Genomic DNA, 16,980 nt, shown 5'->3' with positions numbered 1-16,980 from the left:
TGCCCCTGTAGACGTCTTCGCTCGTGCCGTCGACGCGGAACTCACACCTGCGCAGCACACAGAAATTATCAAGCTCCTCCAACGCTTTCGTTCCTCATTCGACATTGACCAACCATCCTTGGGCCGAGCGTCCGCAGTCGTTCACCGTATCGACACCGGTCCACAAACACCATTGCGCCAGCGTCCGTATCGTGTGTCGGCTGCTGAACGCCGTATCATCGACCAGCACGTTGAAGACATGCTGGAGCGTGGCATCATCCAGCCCTCTAACAGTCCCTGGGCATCTCCGGTTGTCCTCGTTAAAAAAAAAAGATGGCTCCATTCGGTTCTGCGTCGACTATCGCCGCCTTAACCGAATAACGCGCAAAGATGTCTATCCTCTGCCGCGCATCGACGATGCCTTGGACTGTCTGCAGGGCGCGGAATTCTTTTCCTCGCTAGATTTGCGCTCCGGGTACTGGCAAGTGCCAATGGCAGAGGCCGATCGTCAAAAGACGGCCTTCGTAACGCCTGATGGGCTATATGAATTTACTGTCATGCCGTTCGGTCTCTGCAACGCGCCTGCCACTTTCGAGCGAATGATGGACACCATTCTTCGAGGGCTGAAGTGGAAAACGTGCCTCTGCTACTTGGATGACATTGTGGTTTTTTCCACCGACTTTGCGTCGCACCTCAACCGCCTCGAGCAAGTACTTGCGTGCCTCTCCACTGCAGGACTGCAACTAAATTTGAAGAAATGCCACTTCGGCGCTCGTACGCTTACTATTCTCGGCCATGTAGTGTCAAAAGACGGTATCCTTCCGGACCCCACAAAACTTAGCGCCGTATCCGAGTTCCCTCAACCAACCACCATGAAAGAGCTTCGCAGCTTCATTGGCCTGTGCTCATATTTCCGACGCTTCATCCGTAACTTCGCCTCTATCATTGCCCCCTTGACGCAGCTTCTTACCGGCAGTTCTGACCTATCAGCCTGTTCCTCGGCATGCGACGACGCATTCCAAGAACTGCGACGCGTTCTCACCTCGCCTCCAGTACTGCGAGACTTTGATCCCTCTGCTCCAACTGAGATCCATACGGACGCTAGTGGTGTCGGGCTCGGCGCTGTTCTTGCACAACGCAAGGATGGCTTCGAAGAGTACGTCGTCGCGTATGCCAGCCGCACCCTTACCAAAGCCGAGGCAAACTACTCGGTTACTGAAAAAGAATGTCTGGCCATCATTTGGGCTATCGGCAAATTCCGTCCTTATGTGTACGGGCGTCCATTTGACATCGTGACCGACCATCATGCCCTATGCTGGTTATCTTCTCTAAAAGATCCAACTGGTTGGCTTGCCCATTGGGCATTGCGCCTACAATAATACGACATCCGCGTTGTTTATCGCTCAGGCCGAAAGCATTCAGACGCAGACGCTCTATCCCGGTCACCCCTGCCCTCTGGTCCTGTCCGCTCGCCTATTTATACCTGCGGTGCCTTCGCCCTCAACATTTCCGACATGCCATCAGAGCAGCGCAAAGACCCATGGATCTCTTCGCTTATCGACTTCCTGTCCAGCCACTCGCCAGCACCGACCTCTCGGACGCTTCGTCGCCAAGCCACGCACTTCATCATTCGAGATAACCTGCTGTACCGCCGCAACTACAATTCGAGCGGTCGTAAGTGGTTGCTTGTTATACCCCGACACCTCCGCTCCGACATCTGCGCCACGTTCCACGACGACCCACAATGCGGCCACGCTGGTGTATTAAAGACATACTCTCGCCTCCAGCTTCGGTACTACTGGCGCGGTATGTACCGTTTCGTTCGCCAGTATGTCCGGTCATGCCACCTATGCCAACGACGCAAGACGCCACCTCAACATGCCACCGGCCCCTTGCAACCTTTACCATGCCCCGCGCGCGCGTTCGACCGCGTCGGCATTGACTTATACGGTCCGCTTCCCAACACTCCAAGCGGCAACCGCTGGGTTATTGTTGCTATCGACCACCTCACGCGGTACGTTGAAACTTCAGCCCTAGCATCTGCCACAGCAAAAGACGTCGCCAGTTTTATCCTTCAAAACCTGATTTTACGCCATGGAGCACCTCGCGAATTACTGAGCGACCGCGGTCGCGTTTTCCTCTCAGACGTCATTGCAGCATTGCTAAAGGAGTGTCGCATCATTCACCGCACTACCACAGCATATCATCCACAAACTAACGGGATGACAGAACGTTTCAACCGCACCCTTGGTGACATGATGGCCATGTATGCTTCATCTGACCACTCGAATTGGGATCGCATTCTACCTTTCGTCACCTACGCTTACAATACCGCCACGCAAAGCACCACTGGGTTCTCCCCTTTCTTTCTCCTTTACGGACACGAACCTTCATGCACTATGGACACGATTCTACCTTACCGGCCAGATGCTTCGGAGTGGACGACTGTTTCTAGAGCGGCTGCTTACGCCGAAGAATGTCGCCAGCTCGCTCGTTCGTTCACATCCCAGGACCAGTGGCGCCAAAAGCTTCGCCACGATTCATCCACTACGGCTACGTGCTTTGCGCCTGGCTCGCTGGTCTGGTTGTGGGTGCCCTCTACTCCTCCAGGCCTTTCCTCCAAGCTGCTCTCCAAGCACCACGGTCCTTATCGGGTACTGAAACAAACATCCGCGGTCAACTACCTCATCGAGCCAACGGAAGCGCCTTCCGACCAGCGTCGTCGGGGCCAGGAAATTGTCCACGTCTCCCGGCTCAAACAGTGCCATGACCCCCCTGTGTTCCCCTGTCCTTAGGTCGCCAGGATGGCTACTCTTTCGGTGGGGAGTGATTGTACTGAAGGCACTGGGCAGTGGACATGGTGCTGGTGTGCAGGTGCAAAAGAAGAAGACGACGAGAAGTGCTTGCTTCCGTGTTACGATACAGCGCCGACCTGTTTTAAGCCTAGCGCTACAATCTATAACTAGTGACCCTTCTGCTCGGTGAACACCCCCGTTGCACCTGCATCACCTCCGCCGCGGGTCGGGCCAGTATTGCACTATCTTCAAGATCGACCGTTTGGGGAGTGCTTAATGCCTGCATCACCTCCGCCGCGGGTCGGGCCGGTATTGCACTATCTTCGGGATCCCCACGTATGGGGAGTGCTTAACGCCTGCTTCATCTCCGCCGCGAGTCCGCCCGGCATTACACTAGAGTCAGGATCGTCTCACGTATGGGGAGTGCTTAACGCCTGCATTACCTCCGCCGCGGTTCCGGCCGGTATTGAACTATCTTCGGAATCGGCCCACATATCGGGACTGCTTAAAGAGAAGCTGAAGAGTTTTCCAGAAAAAATGAGTGAAGAGCTGTACGTAATGGTTTTCAACCCTCCGAACTCCAATATCCCATGAAAATTGAGCGAAAGAAAGTGCAAACACATTTTATTTCCACGAAAATTGCAGCAGAAGACTCGGGGAAGCTCGCGCGCCTCGTTTCCACCTGTGATTCCACCTGTGAATGGTGCTCGTCCGCACCGGCCGCTGCCGCCACACATGAAGCACGGTGCAAGGTGGTTTGGCGCTGTTGTTTTGCTGAGACGGTGATGGTAAATTTCGAGAGCTTGCGTTTCTCTGAGGAGTTCGGCGTTGCTCCCTACATGTACGTAGCCGGCCTCTCCAAGAAGCAAAAGATGCTGGTAGCAAGCAGTGCTTTCGACGCGAACGAAAGCGAAGTGTTAGCATCTCCTCGTGTTAGAAATGTTCTTTGGTGAGTATGTTTTTTGCAAAGCTGCATTCAGCGATCCAGTGAGTTCTTTTCCGGGCAAACAACTGTACTGTTATGTTCCTGCATGCCTCCTCGTGGAACGCAAGCAGGGATGTGATTGTCGGCATTTGTGCGCTGCCCCAGAGCTGTCGGCAATCTACACAGACGGTTTACATGCGGGATAAGTATTGCGGTTCTTGTAGCACGTGTAGTGACCTTCATCAGCGCGCCATCCCCACGCTACTCGTAACCGGAGCCGTAAAGGCGGTAAATCCCGTCGGCAACATGGGACAGCCGGTTTCTCTCTGTGCGCGAGGGGGAGCGCAGCGTCCTGGCATGTGCCGGCTTTCAAACGCATGCAAGCTTTAGACTTGCACGGCATTATGGTAGCTGCATGTAGGCTGTTTCACAAAACACGTGCGAATAGAAAATTAACGGTGGTTTGCGATGAAACCTGCGTCAAGGGTGGGAGATAAACATGCACCTTCCGTTCAGCGTTTTAACACGAAGGAGCTAGCAATAAATCAAAATCCAGGTTTAGACGACTTCGTGTATTCATAAGGCCTTCCAAGACCAGTTACCATCCGTCCGCCCGGACCCGTTCCGTCTTTGTGCGTTCGTTGCCCCGACCTTTCCGGCTGCGTTTAGACTGCTTTAGGCTGCTACTCTACATACACATAAACAAAGTAATTCCGGGTCGAGCGAAGCAGATTATGACGGTATGCACGCAGAAACAAGCACGGTCAGGCGCGATCGCGGAGACTGCGAAGGGACGGAACACCAGTGCTCACGTCACTACGCCGCGGTTTCCGGTCTCCGCTCGCATCGTCAGCGTCAGCAGCAGCACGCGGCACTCGACGGGGGATGGAGCGATAGCGCAATTTTGACCGGCGATTACGTCGCCCCTAAGTGAAAAATCCCCCACCCCCCCTAAAAGTTTTACCTTTCTTTCTTTCTTTATTTGTTTCCATTGCTAAAATACAATGACGGGGACTAAGATAAAAGCTGCAATGAGGCACCTTGAGGTGCCCTTAGCCCCCGTGTTACACGGTGGCAGTGAGTAGCGCACTCAGCCGTACGCAAAGAACATTACATATAAATAATAATTACAATCATCAATCAATTCAAGAGAATTTTCTATAACGGAACAAACAAAAAAGGAACAAAGAAATGGGATAAGGACAAATAAAAGCAATGCAGATATTACGCACCACCACATTACATACACTTGGCAATACGTAAATAAAAGTGAAAATCGCGTACACTTGACGATGCATAATTAAAAGTGAAAAGATACGATGGTCGATTAATATTGGAACAATTAAGAGAAAGAAAAGGACGAGCAAAAATTATGTCATTACAAACATTTAACAAGCCACACATGTGAATACAGGTGAAAAAGAAATTACGCCTGATTCATTATTTAGGAGAAGGTTCTGATAAGTAACGACAGTTCTGACCGTGTTATGTTAATGATGTCAATGCCAGCGTCACGTAATGCATTAAGCAGTCTGGGTAATTTATTTTTCGTCATTTGAAAACCGTAGTTGGTTCTTGAAGGGGGTATAGACCAATATTCTCCGTGACCGGTTATATAGGTAGCTGTATTTCTTTGCAGACAAGCAGTTTCATTAAATACGCTGTTTTCAGAGTTTGAGTTTGAGTGCCATATACGAAGGAGAGAGCAGTTGTATAGAGAGTAGATTGTAGGTATGTCGTATTGTTTAAAGAGGTGTTCACTGTGACTGTGATATGGCACATTTGCAATGATACGTACGATCTTTTTCTGTAGTAAGTGTATTTTCCTGAGGTTAGTTTCAGTTGTTGTGCCCCACACAAGGTGTGTATAATTAATGTGTGATGCAAATAGTAAGTGGTAAATTAATATTTTTATGGATGTTGGTAGGCGATATCTGTTCTTGTTCAGCATTCCTGTTATACGGCTAAGCTTTTGTACTACAGAATTTACTTGTCGATCTCAGTTTAGCGTACTAGAGAAGTATGTACCTAATACTTTAATTTCATTTACTATTTCTATGCTCCCTTCTTCATCTCTAAAGTGTGGCTTTGTGGAATCTTTGTGCCTTTGGCATGAAAGATTACGGCTTTTGTCTTATTTGAATTTAATTTTAGATAATTTTCTATAGACCATGAGGATATGTTATGGAGAAACTCGTTTGTGCTGTTTATTAAACTAGTATAAGATGCCGATGAAATAAACACACTAGTGTTGTCTGCATATATGATGAATTTTGCCTTGGGATAGATCAGAACGATATCGTTTATATATAAGTTAATAAGTAGCGGTCCAAGAATGCTTCCTTGTGGGACTTCTGTTTTTATTTCTCCAGAAAACGATTTGAAGTTATTTATGTGGACATATTGCCATCTTTTTTCTAAATATGACTAAATTAACTGCAGTGGGAGGCCCTTCATACCATACGTATCAAGCTTTGTTAATAATAGGGTATGGTTAACATGATCGAATGCCTGAGTAAAGTCTATAAATATACCTATTGTCAGTTGCTTCCTTTCAAAATTTTGCAGTACGTATATGGTCTTTCTGGTGTAGTAGTGCTAAATGTGTTGATTTGGTTTTTTTAAAGCCGTACTGAGCTTTCGTGACAACGCGATATTTTTCACCAAAGGATGTTAACTGGATCAATATTATTTTTTCAAGTCCCTTAGAAAAGTGCGGTTAAATTGATATGGGGCGATAATTTTGAATATTGAGCCTGTCAGCCTTCTTATATATTGGAATGAATTCAGCAACCTTCATTTTTGATGGAAAGATGCCTTGAGCAATAGAGGTATTATAGATATGAACTAGAATGGGGGCTATATCGTGTATGACAAATTTTATGGGTTTTATCTGCAGGTCGTCTGAATCACAACTTTTAGAGTTTTTCATTGCCATAAATACAGAGCAGACCTCGCCAACATTAGTTGGATGGAAAAAGATTGTGTTTGAGTTTCCGGGTAGGGAGAGAGTGGTTTTCGGGCGTGTATTCGCTTGTGTTTCTCTGTTCAGGAAGTATTTGTTAAAGGCATTCACCATGTCTGTTTCGGACAGTAAACGACCTTCTAGGCTAATTTTTTCAATAGGTTCTGTGCGTTGTTTCCGCTCCAATATATTATCAAGGTTCCTCCACAGTTTTCCTGAGTTTCCATCACACAATAAAAAGGATTGTAGATAATAGTTATCTCTGGTTTTCCTTATTTCCTTGTTTAGACTGTTCCTGTAAACTTTAAATTCTCTAAGATCAGCAATTTCACGAGTTTTAATGAATCTGGCGTACAACGTTTCGCGTTTTTTTATTTTCTTTAATAGCTCTCTTGTTATCCATGGTTTTCGGCACGACTTGGGCTTATATTGTTTGACGGTGAAGTGTTTCTTATAGACAACTAAGAATTTTTCAATGAAGATATTGTAGGCTCTTTCAGTATTATATTCCTCAAGTGCGTCCTCCGAACTTACTCGTTGTAATTCTGTTTGAAACGCTGCCATTGTACGCTCATTGATGTTCTGAAATATCCTAGTTATATTTTTGTTAACCTTTCTTAACTGGCGCTCGATAAAAATGCATATTGGATTATGATCACCAATTGGGCTGCTTAAAACAGCGCTTTTCACATATGAAGGCTCATAATTTGTAATAAATAGATCTAACGTGGTCTCCGAGGACACTGTGATTCTAGTACTCGATTCTATAACATTTATACAACCGTCCGGCAAGATTATATTTAATAAGTCATGCTGTCTAGCACTATATGCACTCATGTCAGTGTTATAATCGCCGCCAAGAACCACTTTTTGCTTGTTTTCACATGCACACGCCAACAGATTATCTACAAAAGTGAGGAACTCCTGCATGATACCGTCTGGTGGACGATAGCACACACCAAATATAACACCATCAGCTTGAATGCACAATGACTCGACATTATGCGTTATTGTTGTAAAGTCTTCCAATATGTCACAGGGTATGGAATTTGCCACCAGCAGAAAGACACCACCGCCACGTCGAGTTGTTCTGTTCAAGCAAAATGTTTTCTTTTGCGGTAGTCGAAGAATATTAACATCATTTGAGTACCAGGTTTCACAGAAGATAATGACATCACAGAGGAACATGGTTTATAAGGTTCCCGCATCCGTATACGAGTGTCTTATTGAATTCGACAGACTCTTCAGCTTCCCTTTAACGCCTACTTCACCTCCGCCGTGGGTCCGCCCGCCATTGCACTATCTTCGGGATCGGCCCACGTATGGGGAGCTTTTTGCTTACCACGCGAACGACACGAAAATTTCCATGGACGGTATTATATCACAGACGTGTTCTTGCGTCTGTCATATGACGTCGCTGCGCAGTTGTGAGCGCGTGTCATGTGTTTGCTGGCGCTCCACTTGCTGACGTGACCATATAAGCACCCGGCACTGCTGAGTTTATTCTTGCTGTTACGGCCGAGCTCGTAAAATAAGCAGTTTGACTCCATTGCTTTGACTTTGGCATTGCCCGCCATAGCCAGAACAAACACCTAGGGAAAGCCGTAAAAAAACATAGTTGAACCTAGAACAATAATAAAACAATAAAGCTACATTCGGGAAAGAACCTTTGCCTTGAGTCAATGCTTCGAGCACGTTTTTTGGCAAAAAAAAGAAAGAAAACGGCATTGCAATACTGCACCAAAGGTCACATCACCTATATTGAATAAATTTGTATTTGTTTACAGCTTGCCAATATATTTGTATACAGTTCACAACTTATTCGTAGAAGTACGAGCAGATATATTAACTTTGTCCGCTTTGGATGTCCCAATATATGCAGTATATGCAACTCTGGTATCCTTTTAAGCGCGAAATACTTTTAGCTCCCGTTGTCGGCGACCTTGAAGTGACCTTGAGCCAAAAGCCAGAGCCATTATCCGGGCACTCAGACGACAACATCCGGGCAAGCAGCTAAAGCTTGAGAAAATGCGGTCTCTGGCTCCCAAAAACAACCCGCGACGGTTGCTTAGTGGCTATGCTGTAGGGCTGCTAAAGACGAGGTCGCGTGTTCGAATCACGGCCACCGCATTTCGATGGAGACGAAAACACCCGTGTACTCAGATTTAGGTGGACGTTAAAGAACCCTGGCAGTCCATATTTCCTGAGTCCCCCACTACGCCGTGCTTCATAATCAGATCGTGGTTGGTTTTAGCACGTAAAACTCCCATAGCTTTATTTTTACATATTTTGGCTCCCAGACGTACATTTATACAGGACCGCCTTGCATACGTTAGTAAGTGCCCAATCAAGTTTCAAAAAAGATTGCTTCCGAGTTCTTCCTAATGTTTGTTTACAATATCACTCAAGCTGTAACTTGTAGTAGGCTGCAGTTTTATCTATCATTTCTAAAGCAGCGTTCAAAAGGCAGATACAGGGCACCAAACACTTCACTGTCATCTTTTGGCACTGAGACAGGCTTGCCTGTGCTCTTTTGAATGCCAGTGGTCCGTGAGTTTCGCGGCGCGGGCTTTGCGTCGTCTCGAGAGATGGCGCCACACTGCGTGGTGCCTCCTTTAGGCACTTTTCTTCTTCTAGCAGGGCAGTGCGCGGTCTCCCTGGCGTCTTTCACTGCCCGTCTTGCCGCCTTCAGCTGGTTTCTAGTTCCTCTAGCTGGGAACCGTCCATATGGACCAGTACACAGTATGGCGTGGTGGGGTGCGGTTGGGTGGGAAGCATTGCGAACATGCACGACACCCATTTTAATATTGTGGCTAGTATATTCTCCAATCAATCTGCTTTCGCGGGTGCCGTTTCATGCTTATATCTACTCTCAATTACGGGAGAGCGAGCAATTTCTTTATTGCTGATTTAAAACTATGCAAGCTTGATGCTACATATATTTCTTTTTTTCAATTTCCGGCAGTTTTTTTGCAAGCGAAAATGACGGCCTAAAAGATCTGCATCGACTTCAGCATTTCCTTTTAAACACAAGATTCGCGAATGTTGTTTTGGTGGATACTGAAAAATACGATTTCTGCGTTCCACTGGATTTAAATATAGGTGTTCCTGTAATAAAACTTCATCTAAGCAATTCAGTGGTGACACGTAATTACTGCAACACGTTTAGGCCGCTTGGGAAGGCGTGAGAGAATTATTGGAGAGATTCAACCGGCACGACGCGCTACCGAAAGCAAGAACGCGACATTTAAGTGACGTCGCATGGCGCGGAGCCCAGCACACGTACAGCTTAACTTGCAAAAAGTGAAGTAAATAGTAACGCGAAAATTCCGCAATACGGCTTACACCATGTTAATGCGTCGCTCGGCTTCGAGCTAGCGGTACGCGCTGATTGAGCTCTCTTCAAACCTATTGATTTTGCGCACGTTGGACTTGTTGGGAAAGGAACGGTGAAAACGACACAATAGCCTTACGGTGGAGCATATGAGTGGCGTAGCAAATGTGCGTTCAAATCATCCGACCCGCAAGACAAAACGTCAGAAAGATTCACTGCTGGCTGTTGGATCATGATGAATATCTGATGAAAATGGTGTTGGCTGTTTTTCTGCTATTGGGAACCGTGTGCGATGAATCGGATGATATTAAACGCATGTGCACGTCGACGTTCTCAATGCTGCCCCTGCGATGACAGGAATGTACAGTACAATATTCCAATGAGCCCGTAACTATTCTTGGAGTTAAAGCGATGTTAAGTTTCCTTTTATTTTGAGGGCAGGGACGAGTAGAAGCTTTGATGTGTAGGTCAGAAAATATCCTAGTCTAAAAAAAAGTTTGTTCAGGGCTCTCAGGATCCCTTTAATAAGGTTCTTCATATCCGTATCCGTCAGGGCTCTGGTATCTTCGAGGGCAGTCGCAAGGACACAAGAATTTTCTTCATCTAGCTGCTATCTTATCGATCACTGAAGGAATGACATTAGAAAGGAGTGCTTATCCAAAATAGATTTGCACGTCTTTCTGCTCGCTACTATAGCAAGTTAACACAATGAGATGACTCACATATCGTCAGTAGTGGTCCTGAGACCGGTATGCCTATGGGTAACGCTGTGAATCACGGTCCAGGCACTGAACAATAGCACCGACAGGCATTCTGAGCATCTGAAAAAGAAAATTGGTTAGGCGTTGTTCGCGCTGTAGAATAATATGATGCGCGGCAAGAAGCTACAACCACCTTTCCGGATATATCCTCTAAAATATGTAGATTACGATGGGCATGCTAATGGGCAGACAGGAACAGTAGTAAAAAATGCGAGTAAGAAAGAATACAACTGTTCATTGCGCTAACTTGGGCCCGGAAAACAAGGCAAGGCTTCGATAGCAACGATAGTGGTCGGCGACCATCGAATCGCTCTGGTTCGAGTTCCACGTCTATTTATAAATACATCATCTTACACACGCAGCCAGTGATGTTTACTTTGGTTCGAGAATGCACTACAAAATATGACCATATGTCTACAAGTGATCAGCCCATCTCGCTGTCGACGTGACGACAACGTTCGTGACTGTGCCGCTACAATAGGGGTGCATTCGTTGCGCGAGCGCGATATATAACTCGATCACAGTTGTACTACGGTAAAATCGTTAACCAGAGAAGAGAAATAGAAAGCGTGCATAAATATAATAAACGGCACACAGTCAAACTTGGATAATTCGAGCTAGGCATGGCTTTCAATAATCATCACAACTTGTTAAGCTTTCTACTGAATGGTGCGCTTTAAAAAGGGCGTTTGCGTGTTTGGGGGTCGTCGAACATTAGCCTAACTGAATATAAGGCCAAAACAATCGCTCTTGAATGGACGGACAAGACGTGAGATCGGAATCCGAAGCCGCGCAACGTTTCCACGCAGAACGTGACGCGGCTACATTGGATGCATTTCGCCTAAGAGTCGAAGTTCATAGAAGTACGTATTGCCTTTGTAGTAATTCCGGCACCTGATTCTTCTGATAAGGCTGTCAAAAGTGGTCCTGTTAGCCCCTTGCCCCGTTACAGCTGTTCGCGATTTTACGTTGCTTCTCTTGCGGTGCTGAATGTTTCCTGGATTAGAGTCATGGAAAACACTACTACTGGCTGCTTTCTTCGTGCAGGCGAGCTGCCGTGGAATCTTAAGAGTGGCGCCGCCAGTCCGTCTTTCGTTCCCGGTTCTTTTCTGGCTTACGAAGTCACCGCTTACGGTAAAGGTGGTCGCTCAACTATAGCAGAGGCATAATTTATCGATACAACTTCTTTTTTTTTTAATTCGAAAGCATGCCCTTAGGCATAATACAAAAGATGTTAGAAATACACGAACACATTCGACTCGTGCAAAAAATCTAGGAGTGAACGATGATGGGGTCCATGAATCCAACGTTCAAGGTCGGGTGGGCGGCCAGGCCGAAGGCCTGTTGCCCGGAGATGGCGGAGACGGCTTAGATGAAGCCCTTGGCACGTCCATAGTAGGTGTGTCACTGTCACATTTTGGATTCCAGTGTTGCAAAATGGGCACGATGAGCCGTAAGGACCATGGTATTGTTGTGGCCAGAGAGCGGTCACAGACGGGGTGAGTGCGACCCCGACACGTAGCCTCCTTAACGTAACCTCCTCTCGGCGGGCTAACCAGCCAGGGAGGTCTGACCCACACGGAGGTATGAGAGCTCGTGTGGTACGTCAGAGGTTTTCCTTTTCCCTGATCAGTCGTCCACAGGCGTCTTCAGGAAAATGTGGAAGTGGGTATGTTGTAATCTGTGGGTGGGTTGCCATATCTGCTTCAAGGAGACCCGGCAGGGCTGCTCGAGGCACCCACTGGACGCGTATGAGGATATTCGTAGTGGCAGCAAGACGGTGAATGCTATCTGACAATAGCGTGGACCGAGATACCCTACGTATGTCGTGGATGGCTTGAGTCGAGTCTGTGCGAATGATGAGTTGAGAGTATCGAGCATCTTGAAGAGTAGGTAGCAACGCGGCCAAGCCGTTTCGTATGGCAGCAAGCTCGGCAAGGTAGGCCGGTGGTGCAGGATCGGCAACATACGAGCACGTTCGGCCTGCCTCCGGTATCAATGGACACACGAGAGCTGTGTGAATCATGGTGCCATTAACACTGGCATCAGTGTATGCTACAAGAGTCGTATCGTCTTGATTGTCATCGGCGTGATGAAGGCGGGAAACATGGGCATTCGCCTGACGACGAACCGGGCTATACAGACGACCAAGAGGCTCATTGTCACTTAATCGTACCCTTTTCCACGGAGCTACATCGGGTCTCTTAGATGCTGGATTGTCTATTTCGTGTCCCATGTACCGGGCCAGTGAAGCAGCCGAGCCTAAATATGGCTTTAGGGCACGCGCGCATCGACGTTGGTGTACGAGTTCGTCAATAGTGTTGAGTTGGGACTCAGCCTGTAGGGTTGGCAACGGAGTGAGACGTGGTAATCCCGTTATGGCCCGCATAGCTTCATTAATAATGGCCTCAAGGCGAGCCCATTGTGCCTTCGTGAGATGATGAAACTGGGCTCTGTAGATGAGTCGTGGTTGCAATACAGAACGGACCAGAAGGCGAGCCATGTTGATGCTCGCTCCACCAGATTTCTTCGCAATCCGACGTATCAACTGTATCGTTTCTGCGGCCTGTTGCTTTGCATTCTTGACCCATGGTCCCGCAGATCCGGAGGAATCCATTTCAAGGCCGAGTACACGGAGAGTTGAAGCCTCGTGTAATGGTTGATGATCCAGAGTTAACTGAAGAGGCCGGAGTGCCAGTAGACGGCGCCCATACTTGTTCGCTACTGACATGTACGTCGTCTTGTCCTTGGAAATGTCAAGGCCTATCTGAGCACACCAGTTGTGCGTCATGTTTAGGGCCTCTTGGAGCGATTGTTCTTTGTGGCAGATTTCAGGATCAACTGACGAGACAGTGATGTCGTCTGCGTACATTATGTACTGTGCGTTATGTATCGTGACTAGCTTCCAGGCTAGTGGAAGGAGAGCAATATTGAAAAGGACTGGTGCGAGCACAGATCCTTGTGGGACACCCCGATGTGCGACGAACTGGCCTACTGCTTGGCCAGCCAGGCGAATGGAGAAGGTGCGAGCGCACAGGAAGGCTTCGACGAATGTGCAGACACGGCTAGGAAATTGAAGCCAATGGAGAATTCCGACAATTGCTTCTTGACTCACATGGTCGTAGGCTTTACGAATATCCATTGCCAGAATCGTGCGAATTCTTCGGGAGCGGCCGCCGATGAGAATCATAGAAGATAGGTACGCAAGGCCATCCTCTGCGCCTAGATGAGCACGGAACCCGATTTGGCCAGGATGATACCATGAGTACCGCTCGAGCCACCATGTAATACGTGCCGCGAGCATACGCACCATCAGCTTGCCTAACGTTGAGGTTAGTGCTATTGGGCGCATATGAGCGATATTATCTTGGGGTTTTCCGGGTTTGGGAATAGGGACCATTTCTGCATGCCGCCAAGAATCGGGAATGACTCCTGTAGCCCAAGCTTCGTTTATGGCCCCCAACAGCACTTCGAGAACCTTGCCTTCCGTGTTTTTATACAGTTCATACGGTATGCCAGCCGGTCCTGGTGCCTTGCATGGCTTCGACAGGTCGATTGCCGCTAAAAATTCCGCCATAGTGAAGGCAGCTTGTATACCCTCGATGTCAGAGAGCGTAGGCGGCGTGCCTGCGTCCACGGGAAGGCAGTTTTGAACAACGAAGGGAGGCGGTTCTGTGTACAAAGCCGGAAAAAAGGTGTGGGCGACAGTTTCTGCGAATACTGCTGGTGTCTGGCCCGATGCTAACAGGGCGCAGGCTGCGGGCTCTGGAGGGCGCCGACCACGTTCCATTACTCGGAAGGTGCGCCAAATGGAGGCATTGGACGACGAAGGTCCGAGAGAAGAGCACCAGTCCATCCAGCGGCCACGTTCTAAGCGGTGTTCATGGCGCCGAGCTACTGCAGTAAGGCGTTGGGCCTCTAAGCGAAGGGTATTTGATGCAGGGTCACGTTCTGATGCAACTTCTGCTTGGCGGCGCGACGCCCAGAGACGCAGAAGTTGCAAATCAGGAGCGGTTCGCGATTCATCAACCCACGACGTACGTGTCGCCTCAACTAATGCCGCCTTAAGACAGTGGGACGGGTCCACCATGAAGTTGGATACATTGCTTTCTGATACCGCCCTGTATCGATCCCAGTCCACCACTCGACATAGTCGGCGGAGGCGGCCTGTTCCACCCGAAGATAAGCCAAGGTGAATCGGATGATGGTCGCTACCCCAGCAGTCGGGTTCACATGACCACGAGACGGTCGTCCTTCCTAGCCACCAAGATAAGTCCGGTGAGTGTGGCGCCGCGCAAGGGTGGTCTCGCCGATGAGTAGGCACTGACACATTATTAAGCAGAGTGAATTGGGCGTCCATAAATGTGTCCAGCACACATGTACTACGCGCACTGGAAATAGCGTATCCCCATGTGGTGTGGGGCGCGTTAAAATCTCCTGCGACCATAATGGGGAAACCAGGATGTTTCTGTCGTAGGTGCGCCAGCCAGCCGAGACACAACCGAGCCGCACGACCGCTGTAAGGGCGGGCATAGTATGAAACGATGATAACGTCCGTGCGTTGGAGACGAACCAATACGGCCACGACTTCTTGCCATAGAGTACACCACCGTGAATGATCAACACGAGTCTGATGAAGAGTGCATCTTACATACGCTGCAACCTTTCCTGGAGGGACATCGGGCGTAGCACTCCTACGATCCAACATTGAAGGCGATGAGTATGCCACAAATCCTGGAATGGGTGGCAGGCCGTTGGATTCTTGAAGCAGTAGAGCCCAAGCACGCAGCTTCCCATATCTGAGACGCTGACGCAGCTCTCCGACCTTCCTCGCGATGCCGCGACAGTTCCACTGTAAGATGCCTTCTGGCACACTTGAAGACGTAGCAGCCATCATAGATTAAGATTGGCCAGTAAAACCGAGGTGAGATGCTGGAGCTGTTGCGCAACGAAGCGCAGGAGTTCTTGGGGTGAAAGAGGCTTCGACACAGATGCCGGGTTAGCCATATGAGCAGGACTAGACGACGACGGTGAATGCGACGGCCGCGCTCCGTCATGACGACGCCGGAGCACTGTACGGCGTTCCTTGAGACGTTGGATCTCCCTTTCAAGGTTGGCGAGGCGAGCGTCGATCTCGAACTCTTCGTCTGCCAAAGGAAGCGGCGTGTCTTCTATCGATTGCGATGCCCGTTGCGGTCGTGAAGTGGACGACCTAACAGCTGCGCTATAGGTACGAGTGGCAGCATCACTTGTCTCTGTACTTGCTTTTGTCACCTGGCTAGCGTCCTCTTCCAGCGATGCCAGAACGGCGTAACGGTTGTACACAGGGACTTGTTTCATTGATGAATCTCAAGGGGTCCGTGCTGGCTGTCGAGAATGGCGTTGTCGAGCCTTCTTAGTGGCCTTCAACTTCGTAGGACACGTCGTGGAAGTGATGTCATGATCGTTTGTTTGGCATAGGCCGCATCTAAACGATGCCGACGGTTCAGGCTCCATGGTGTCGTCTTTAGGTGGGTAGGGGCAGGATGATTTCATGTGTCCCTGTGTAAAGCAAGAGCAGCAGTACACAACGGAAGGCTTGAACGGACGCGGGCGCAGTACGCAGCCGTAATACAGGATACGTTCAGGTGGGGAATTAGGACCTTGAAGCGTGATTAGGCACGTACGACCGCTGCCTAGGTAGCGAGCAGCCACGACCTTGTGTGTGGGACACGATAGTTCCTGCAGGAGCCTCTCGGGTTCTTCGTCAAGATCAACGCCATTAACCACGTAGCGTCTTAAATCTGTACCACTGGCGAGGTATACCTGGACTGGAAGGACACACTCTTCCGAGACTTGTATTTGTTGCAGTTCTTCGAGTTTATAAACTAACGCCATAGCAGACACCTATACTGAGGCCGTATTAGTGGGTTTGTGTAGAGCAAAACCTTGAAATCGGGAAGTCTTGAGGCAGGCGTCCAGGGCCGCTTGAATGATACGGTTGTGCAGAGTGGACATGTCATATCTAGCACGAGGCTTGGTAACCACTTTGTACCACGATGTCGTTGGCGACTCCGGAGACGTGCGTGTCGGTCGTGCAGGCAGGCCTTGTGATGAGCGAGGTCTTTTCGGGGCTGCTGGAGCTACATTTTCATCCGATGGAAGGCCAGTAGCTTCCTTCGTCCTCTTGGCTGAGGTGTGCGCCACGACAGCAGGGCTGTTCTGCTCCATGTTGGTGGTAT

General features: G+C 48.7%; 1 protein-coding gene across 6 annotated transcripts in view; it reads right to left on the bottom strand.

Annotated features, from left to right (window-relative positions):
- LOC135915709 (Na(+)/citrate cotransporter-like) overlaps positions 1-16,980 on the bottom strand; it is a 212,088-nt gene that overhangs the window by 49,486 nt on the left and 145,622 nt on the right. For all 6 annotated transcript variants that reach the window (XM_070528569.1, XM_070528571.1, XM_070528570.1 and 3 more), the window contains one exon: positions 10,721-10,819. In XM_070528569.1, coding sequence (XP_070384670.1) covers positions 10,721-10,819 — 99 coding nt within the window. The remainder of the gene's footprint in view (positions 1-10,720; positions 10,820-16,980) is intronic.

This window comes from Dermacentor albipictus, unplaced genomic scaffold (assembly GCF_038994185.2).
Source record: "Dermacentor albipictus isolate Rhodes 1998 colony unplaced genomic scaffold, USDA_Dalb.pri_finalv2 scaffold_13, whole genome shotgun sequence".
In the NCBI taxonomy this organism is placed as follows: domain Eukaryota; kingdom Metazoa; phylum Arthropoda; class Arachnida; order Ixodida; family Ixodidae; genus Dermacentor; species Dermacentor albipictus.
The sequence above is the reverse complement of the archived record's forward strand: the minus strand, read 5'-3'. Positions and strand labels throughout refer to the sequence as shown.